Source organism: Nymphaea colorata, chromosome 4 (genome assembly GCF_008831285.2).
Source record: "Nymphaea colorata isolate Beijing-Zhang1983 chromosome 4, ASM883128v2, whole genome shotgun sequence".
NCBI lineage: Eukaryota > Viridiplantae > Streptophyta > Magnoliopsida > Nymphaeales > Nymphaeaceae > Nymphaea > Nymphaea colorata.
This window is the reverse complement of record NC_045141.1, coordinates 19494380-19504461: the sequence shown is the minus strand read 5'-3', so window position 1 is coordinate 19504461 and position 10082 is coordinate 19494380. Positions and strand designations below refer to the sequence as shown.

Below are 10082 nucleotides of genomic sequence, written 5' to 3'. Positions count from 1 at the left end.
CAAATCTTCATTCAAACGTAATCCCAAAAACCATAATTACAAGGTTATATACATGAGACTCAATTCACTTAGCTCTTAACCAGAGACTATACAAAGAACTTAAAGTAAAACGATTCTAACACATCTCAAATCGAGACGGTACAAAAGAGTAAATAAATATAAACAAAAAGGGCGCCTGCAATGGATCTGATTGCGCCCGCTCTCTCTATGGATTCGGACCTTGTCTCACTTTTTTCGACCTCAACTGCACCGCCCGCTCCTCCCACTGCAGCCATATAAGTAATGCCCAATGGTTCTATAAGGATCGAATCTTGAACCATGTCAAGGTGTCGTGTGGTTTAACTCACTCGTGTGCACTTGGCCCTACACACATAGGTGCTAGTGTCAGACCTTGCAGGTCACTTCTTGAGCTTGCGCACATCCTCGCCCACACGCAATGATGCGGCTGCTTCTCTCGGCGCTCTCTGCCGAGACTAACCTCACAAGAGAACAAGGACATAAGTCTGTAGGGTGGTAATCAGCGTGCCTAGCTGCTACTCACGTTGTTGGTCGGCTTCGCTCTAGCGCTCTCGGCCAAGCCTTCGGCCGTCCTCATTGGTGCCAAAATTAGGCACGTATCAATTTTGGTTTTTTCTTTAAAATGATTCCACAGGTATATGCTGAAGTATGAGAATAATGCATTTGAGTTGTATGTATTAGAAAAAAACAATCCAATACTTGCGTTTTTAGAAGTTTTAGAACAGAAAGCCTTTTAATTAATATATATTATTTAAAATCAGCCGAATATCACCATGATTTTTTTTAATTTTGTGCAATGAAAAATAATTACAAAACATGCATTTATAACGCCAATTGACCACAGTTTTTAGCCAAAGGAATACATTTTTTACAACAGTTTTTAAATACATTTTTTACAACAATTTTTAACGACACAAAATAAAAAAAATAACCATAAAAATATTTGGTTGATTTCAATTAAAGATTAATTTGAAAATGGAAGTTCCATCTTTTCGCATTCCAAATTCTTGTTTACAGGTCATGACACGACAAGTTTTTTATTTTGGAATTTTTATATGTTCGGATAGTTTAAAAAAGAACTATATTACCGATAAAAATAATATATATCTAACGCATGATTATCGCCCTCCAGTACACATTGAGCCAAATTTCTCCATAAAATCGGTGCTGATTATATGACAGCTTTTCATTAAACGCAAAAAGTAAGAAAAATGAAATGCTCATTTTTGCAATTATTCCAAATAAAAAACTATATTTTCATAAAAAAATCCGAGCCACTGATTTTTTTTTATCCTTTTAAAAAACATGTATTTTCATGGAACGTTCCTAAATGATATCAGCCGAGAACACCTGGAACCATGTTTCTAAAAGGGTTTGAGAAGAAAATGTTTGCGAAAAACTTCTCACACGTAAATTCTTCAGCAGGAAATAACTTCACCTGTTTTGTGGGGTTTTTTGGCAGTGTCATTGAGTGTTTCATGATGAATTTGTCGTGAAGTTTAGTCAGAACAATGAAGTACTAGAAAATGTATTTATAAATCTGCCTCAATTCATCAAACATTCACAAAAGGTGCCTTTCATCCACTCGGTGCGGAATGATTGTTTTGCAGCCGTGTTAGTAACGATATTAGTTGGCTATTCTTAAGATATATTCGTCGCTTGGAAAAATAGGACGACAAAGGCTCAACACGGGTAGACAAATTAAAGCAACTTACAATTTACAAGCAATATGTTATAAATCTTTCCATTTCGTATTGTTATAAACTTTGAAAAACAATGCATGTGGACGACAAGGCATCTATAAGTATTGAACTTAACTTGGGAATTTAAGTTATTTTTTTTTAATATATCGGTTAATTCGGCCGCGTATCGGCTAGTTTTTCGAGGGGATTGTCACATCGACCTGCCTCTATGGGGAAGCAAGGTGAATTACTTTATTTAATATGCTCTCCTTTTCTTGAAGCTAGCAGCTGCTGCGACTGGGCCTTCGGTGTTCTGCAATTCCTTCGTAATATCAGGGAAAAGGATGAAGTGAAGAGCCAAAGAATACAACTGTTGTTACATGCAACGAATACAATCGTCTGAATGTGGCAATCAATCATAAAAGATAATCTAATGCAGTAGTTGGAGAGCTTATGCATCACCTTTTCACCAAGGTCTTGGACAAGGGGCATGCATTTAACACACAAAGCATCTATTGTCTGAACTACACGATTCATTGCAACACCTTCCATACATCTGATTCCAAGTCCGGCCGATTCTTCCTCTCCAGCTCACAGCAGTGCAATCCCAAGTTAGCTAGTTGCACTGCCTCCTTGGATGGCCACTTTCCTGCTGCTGGATCAAGAATCTCATGCAGTTTCTTGGAAGACAATACCTTCTTAACCTCATTCGCCAATCCAGAGCCGGGTTTTGCAGTCAGTAACTGCAAAAGGATGACACCAAATGCATAAACATCCGATTTGGCCGTCAATTCACCGGTCGCCATGAACTGAGGATCTACATATGCATAAGTTCCCTTGGGATCAGTAAGCCTAAATATTGTGGCAGCAGATTCTTGATGAGGGAGGAGGCGACATATGCCAAAATCACCAATCTTTGCGTTGAGGTTAGCATCAAGGAGGATGTTGGCAGGTTTTAGATCGCCATGGACAATGGTGTAGGGCCTTGCAAAATGAAGGAAGAAAAGAGCTGAGTATATTTGTCCAGCTATCCTGACTCTTTCTTTCCATGTAAGTGGAGATGGTGTTGGAACTGTCCTGCTTCTTCGAAGAAGTCGATCCTCCAAGCTGCCATTGGGTAGGTATTCATAGACAAGGCAGCCAGCTTGGGAGCAAGCACCAATTAATGTTATCAGATTTGGGTGTCTCACTCTTGTTAGAATATCTACCTGCAAAAGATAGTAGCTTTAGTACTTTAATCCACAAATGTTCCTCAAGTACATAAAAGTCCATCAATATTATATCATGACAAAAGGGCACAAAAAATCCAGTAAACATTTATACTGTAGCGTTTACTGCTGTATGCATGTTTTCCATTGTTGACTTTCCGGTGACCTTAGCTGCTGAGACACTTGTGCTTCTTAGCTTCAAGTGGCACATTTGCTTTCAACCTCGTGAGAACCATTCTCTCAGGCTTATGTGAAAATGATTCACATAAGAAAAGAATTTTATGGCACTGAAGTACGAGAAAATCTTATGTTGCAAGTTTGTTAAATCAAAGGACATACCATGAGAAAGCGATTCACAAGGTCGGGTTAGAGCCCATGCACCCTATTTCACGGATCGAATGATCCTGACTAGAACATAACATGTAGAAATACAGACAGGAGGATATTTTGGTAAATCCTTAGCCTCAACTGAACCACACGCATGCCCCGATACTTTTTGCTAGCAAGTGGTTAGGCCTCCTACAAGCTGTGGATATACGGAAAGTTTAACACTCTCATCTTTACTAGGAAAAAACTGACTGATAAGCATCTAGTTAAGCACACAAACCTAGGCCTTGGCACATGTGAATATGTGAGACAAGTAGGGGTCCTTAAGACAATGTAGACGGCCACACAGGAAATCCTAAGATGCTAAGTTGGATGCTATAGCCAAGCCACATATAAGAGAAATTGGAAGTGAAGCATTTGAGAGAACTTCCGACTCTCTGTTCATTTTCTATTAATTGTTGCCCCTGTATTGTAGCGCGCAGGCTACAGAGGATAAAACAGTTACCTCTTGTTGGAACTCAGTTGCTCCCTGAATGCTGTCAGAGTTCAGTTTCTTGATGGCAACTGTGGTGTGGCGGATCTTCCCCTTGTACACAGCACCAAATCCTCCTTTACCAATTTGTGAACTTGTATCAAACGTGTGAGTAGCCTCTTGCAACTCCTCCAACGTAAACTCAGCAAAACTTGGAACGGCAGGACTCTCTCTCCTAGAAGATTGAGATGCTTGCAGCTGCTCGTTGGTTTGCTTCAGAATGCGCTCCGATTCAGCTAACGCCGTCTCAAGTTCGGCCTTTTCTCTCGATAGCTGGGCAATTCTGTCATCCTTCTCTTTCAAGAGTTCCAACAGCCTTTGTTTCTCTTCCGCTGCCTTTCTATCTTTGTGCTCCTCTGCCCATGAGTTATCACCAAGTTTTGCCTTTTCTCAAGTGAAAAGGGAATGTCTTAGAGAAAAGGACAATGCATGAGTACAGAAAGCATATATCGTCAAATGAACTGTTCTTAGATCATTCTAGAAGTCGTGCTCCATTGTAGTCTATTTAGGAACGACCTGAGTACAAGTTGGCGTTCCTCAAAATGGAGGACAGAAAGCTTCTTTGTTTGAAGTTTCTTTGAAGTGAATATAGTTTTCTTTTTTCCATTGAGAGTAGTTGAGACAAATAATCACGAAGACATTAATTCACACATATGAACAAGTGATTGCAAGTGGTAAACGTTAATCTACACTATCTAAACAACTTAAGGTATCTCCGGTATTGCCTACGTTTTTATTAACCTTCTCTTCTCAGTTTCAGCATATCTGCATATGACTTCCATTTTCTTTTTCATTCTGCATATTAGTTTAGACATCACAAAGTTGGTGCCTACCTCTGCCAGTTGACGAAATGAAATAGATCCTCTATCATTTTCTGGATCGTCTCCTGCCATTTCTTGTCCATTTATTATCAGGGACAATGTCCTAGCGGGAGCGCCGGCTGCCAAGCCGTTATCTGCTAACTGTGAAGGGTCGTCCGACCGTTCTACCTGAAAATTGGAGGATGGCGTCCGCCAAATATCTTCCTCACCCACGAAGGGATTGGTTGATGGCACCAAAGGAACGCTGAGCATCTTGTGGAGAGGGGAGGGTTCCCTTGTACAGATTTGGTTCCCATTGCACACGAACCATATCTGGCAGTGAGGAGGTGCACAGGCCTTCACATGGCGAGCTTTCTCTGAAGTTGGTGCTTTCATCTTCCTGTGGCAAGAGTCATCCGGATCAAGGTTACACAGCAAGCCCACTTTCGGAACGCCCTATCCCGAAGAATTTTTTAATTTTTTCAAGCGAATCAAAATATTCGCCATTAATTATCCCGATTAGCTTTCACATAGTTTAAACAGTATCAACGTTCAACACAAACTAATTTATCCCTACGCAGACTCCCATTCAAGTCATGATATAGTGTTTGGGGCACAAATTCTTATTAATTGCTGGCTCTTGAGCAAATTTTCAAGAAATTTCAGTACGCCTTTGGGAGTATGTGTACTCTATGGATTTTCATCTTAACAGCCTTTTGTTGTTTCAATTTCAACAATTAATTTCATTTAAAAGCTCAGTTCCATATCCGTAGCATAATCTTAATGATGGACATCACATTTCAAAACACGCTCAGAGGTCTTCAATTTTTGTCGGTAACTGTGAAAGAGCCTCAAGGTTTCAGTTTGTCATTTTGAAGCGTCTGAAATTATGTTTTGTTAAGTATATTCACCTTTCAGTTTTGAAAGTATTTGTTCATTTTTGTTTGATGGCAAAGTAGAAAAGAAAGAATGTTTTCGTCATTTATCTCAGGTTAAATGTTCTCACTGAAGGTGAACCTCAAATTGGCAGTTGTCAGCAAAATATGGACATGTATAAAAAAAAATAAAACAAAAAACGTTAGGCCCATTTTGAAGATTATGGCCAAAATGTCGACCTTAAATGAAATTCTTCCTTTAGACATGCCAACATACAGGCTTTCTAGCACGATTGGATTCATTAGGTTGGCCATGTGTTATTCAATATGACACGCACTAATGCAGAAATGGGTCTAGTGAGTCAAAACGATAAAATTATAAGGGACCTTGGCTAATGCTTGACGTTTGGCTTCATGACATGTTACACATTATTATTCTAACCAGGGTTTGCATTCAAGAGAACAATGGATCAGGACCTTCGAGAAGAACTATATGCTGTGTTGTACCTATATTATTGAACTAAAGCATGAAGTTAGTAATTGCACGATGTTGTTGTTCTTTGAGACAAGTAAATACATCTAGATGGAAAGTCAAGTTATCATATGGCTAAAATTTAAATAATTCGTTGCTAAAAGGACTATAATCATTATTAAATACACCTCAACCCTCGTAGCACTATAAACCAATGGTAATGCCCTTTGCCGTGTGCCGGATAGTAATTTCTTCCCACTTTGAGATATAATAATACATGGTAAAGTAATTTATTTTAGGAATTTTTACATTGGAATATAGTGGCCTTGACAAATCTGTGATTGGACATGAAGGCATATGATCTGATTGTAATCCTGCTTAAGTGCCCGTGAGGGCTCAACTCAAATATTGCAACCTACACCTGACTTCTATTGGTCATCCTTTGCTAATTGCTGTACTATGCACTAAAATATTTAAATGAAAAAGGTCGAACTGGCTCTTACCGATCATATTTGGTGTCCGAAGCAGCTCCCATGACAAGTTTCCGGATATCATGTTGCGCAACCAAGGCCAAGATGCCCCTCTCCACACTCTCTGCTTCTATGACTAGTTTGTCCGCTTTAATCTGTAAAAGCAGCAACTTATCACGCCCTCTTAAGGTTACAGTACTGGCAGATAAGTGACAAAACTCGGAATCGAGCAATCAAGACAATAAATGTTCTCCTCAAGACTCGGGCTCAGCTGCAAGTTTGAGTCTGAAGTTCAGGCTTTTATCATGAGACCATCAACAGCCAAAGAAAGTACCAATAAGTGCCTGGGATTCAGTCATATTATATCCACTCGGAAGCATGATGATCTAATGTAGCTTTGACGCTTTCTCATGCTAAAAATATGATTCGCAATTTTACCTATGCTTCTCATGCATTTCCGTAAGTTTCTAATCAACTTTCCTAATATCGCTCTAAATTTTCTAAATTGATCATCTATGAATGTGGCTAACTATTTACTAAATAAATATGGGAGCGAGACTGCAATGAGTATCACGAACAATGGCCAATGAGGCAGGTGAGATGAGACATCCGAAATCATAGAAAACAGGGCTTCACTTACCTTTTCTGTGGCACAGAGGTTTAAATACTGCTGAATGACTTTCGCCATCTCTTCTTGACTCCTCTGTTTAGGGGCGTCTGCTTCACGTGATTTAAATATCGAACGATACAACTTCCCTCCGACTAAAGGAAAAAAAAAAAAAACAGAGAGAGAATATTTCAGTCCAGATGCCACCACGCCAATAATAATCGAAGCAACATATTTATGTAGCAAACAAGAACAATACTTTCTGTCTCTCTTCCTTATACCGAGTCCATGGACGGAATGGTAGGTTGATTATTTTTCTTCTCCAATGCTAATTACACCTCGCAGATGTATTTTGTAAAAGTACATATTCGCATATGAAGTTATGCTTGATGTTGCATCCTAAATTAGAGAATGGTAAAAATAATGATTTATAGATTAATCTTGTCCAAAGTGTTAAAAAGCCCCTAAATTTAGATTTTTAAAATCACTAGGTGAATTGACTTAAGTACTTCAAACCAAGAGGTCTCGACTTCAACACCTGGAGTATCGGCCCTATCAGCATGCCGTAAAACTAAAGCTGTAGAGACACATTCCCGATGCGCAAGGGAGGGGTAGCAGGTGGTTTTAGACCCATACGTAATTAAAAAGAGAGAGAGAGAGAGAGAGAGATAATTAACATGCATTTCCTGGATTAGGAAAATCAGTCAAGTAAAGATCTTGTGCTTTTAATGTCATTGAAAATCTCAAATGTAACTGAGTGCATAATTCGCACAGCAAGGTGGTAAGTTCTATGAAGCAATTTGGTGCTTCCAGAGCACATTTGTGGCCTCTAAAATGTGTTCCTAACATATGTTTGCTGGGGCGTTTGTGGTAACAGAAACACTAGTAAATCATTTTCTCTGGACTCCCGCAATGATAAAGTTAACTATTTTCCTTGCATCCGTGCCCCACCCACCAAACACCAAAAGGATGGCCCTCATCCGGGTTTGTCATTTCTTAGATGGCTTGAACATTTAATTATTCGGTTCTAACTTCTAAATGATCGTCCATGTAGATCCAAACGGCTAGGTGGTCCGATCTGTCGGGTTCCTACTCCCATCTAGGTGGTTCGAACAAAAGAATCATGCTTCATGTCATATCTGCAAATACGGATCTGAGATTATTCAGAATCAGCTCCAAATCCCAAGCCGCAAGACCGTTGATTGTGGGTCCAAAACTCACATGCAGTGCCACAACAGTGTGAGAAGCACATCCAACGGTAACTAATTCGTATAAAATGTGAATCCAAATTCCGTAAAAGAAATCCCTATATTATTAAGTCCGGACTCTTCTTTCTTTTTCCGGATTTATATAATCCACCATCTGCTCTGGATAATTATATCCCAATATGAACTGAGCGCTCCAGAAAGGGGACGCCCATCCATGTCTATTGTCTGGTCCGTCAGACGAGCATGGTACGAGGGTTGGGTTCGGTCACCTGGATCTGAATCTAAATGCAAACCAATCAGACCCGGATCCAATTGCACACCCTCATCCCCCATCCCCGCGACCTGCGTGCTCCATGAACGTTTTAACCACAGAAGGTCAACATCTATTCACTTGAATCGGAAAATTTCTACTTACTCGGAGTTTCATCGTCGCTTCAAAAGTCTTCAACATAGGAAATTGAGTCCAATCATCCAAGAACGAAAAATTTGAGACCACGGAAACTTTTGGCAACTATTGAAGAAAATAATAGGCTCATAGCGTCCATGCGTCGACCGATGAACGGAATCGATATTTCATGGATTGGATTAGGGTTGGAGAATGAGCTTGAAGTAGGAAACTGGCTCAAAGCTTGAATTGAATTTGAGAAGAAGGAAGGTGAGATTCCTTGCGGCCCCGAGTGTTTGAAAAAATATTGCATCGATGTGATTGTGGAAGCAGTATGAACAAGAAATTAATCCAAAGCCTGAAGCGAATCGTAGAAAAGGAAAGCCGGATTCCTCCTGACCGTAGTTTTCATCTTTCACGAACTCATTCGGATGGATAAACTGAAGCAAGAGAATCCGTAGAAAACGAGATATATCGGGAAAAAAAACAGGGAATTGAATCGGAACTTTCAAGAGGACAATGTCGGATAAGATCTTTTACGAAGAACTATAGATTAGGGAGTGAGGGGAACTTACGAGGGGCGGCGGGCCTCTCCTGAGGATCATGAACGTGCAAAATCACGATCGTCCCGTCGGGGAAATTGCGGATGCTCCACTTCAGGTTCTTCACGTTCTTCTTGAAGCACTTCCCGAGGGCGACGTAGACTCGTTCGGGTTGATCGGACGGCGGCCCGCCGGCGATCTCCCTGTTTTCTCCCATTCGATTCCTCCTCTCGCTGCCCGCACTCGCAACGCCTAACTCTCTCCTTCTCCGATCGCCAGAGTCGCCTCGATTTTCCTTCGCTATCTCTCCTACAGTCGTCCTCCTCTCGGCTTTCCGGCTTCGGTTCTAAACAGAGGACCTCGGTCGCCGGAATCTTTCCGTTTGCATCCCTTAAGTTCAAGAGGCCATCAATCTCTTTCTTGTCTGTGCGTGTGGGGAAGATTGAAAGGAAAGGAGGAGGTGGGAGGAGGGAAGTTGAGGAAGAAGTCGTGGTGGAAGCGTCCAAGTCAACCCACGAAGCCAAGCAGAACGAGGCTGAAATGGAACGAAATGGGACCCCTTTTCTTCTTTTCTTTTTCTATTTTCAGCACCGATACTGTCCTTTTTTGCAATAAGCAGAAATTTACATCCACCATTTGAAAATCTTTTCCGCTGGTTTGAAGTTGAAGGAAAGAAGTTACATCTGGACACCAACCTTTTATCAACAATATCAGAGACAACCTTCTAACACCCTCAAGTGTTTTTTCTACCAAACAACCTTTAAATTTAATTAACATTTTAATTATTTTATAAAGTGATTTTTTTAATTCCACCTTTACTTTTATAAAGAGAGGAGTCATTATTTAATAAATAAGAGTATTTTCAGTCATTTTCAGATTACGACAGATGCCTCTTGTATGGACCATAACATACAACATGTTTTTCGCAAGACTTTAACTCAGCAGTTTTATAAAAA

General features: G+C 40.2%; 1 protein-coding gene across 1 annotated transcript; it reads right to left on the bottom strand.

Moving 5' to 3' along the window:
* Positions 1 to 2045: 2045 nt before the first annotated feature.
* On the bottom strand, positions 2046 to 9642 carry LOC116253697 (U-box domain-containing protein 33-like). The gene is made up of 6 exons (XM_031628647.2): positions 9160 to 9642; positions 7025 to 7146; positions 6418 to 6539; positions 4601 to 4967; positions 3741 to 4151; positions 2046 to 2908 (listed from the first exon to the last, which is right to left on the bottom strand). The coding sequence occupies exons 1-6, from the start codon at positions 9341 to 9343 to the stop codon at positions 2234 to 2236; spliced, it is 1881 nt and encodes a 626-aa protein (XP_031484507.1). The 5' UTR covers positions 9344 to 9642; the 3' UTR covers positions 2046 to 2233.
* Positions 9643 to 10082: the final 440 nt, after the last annotated feature.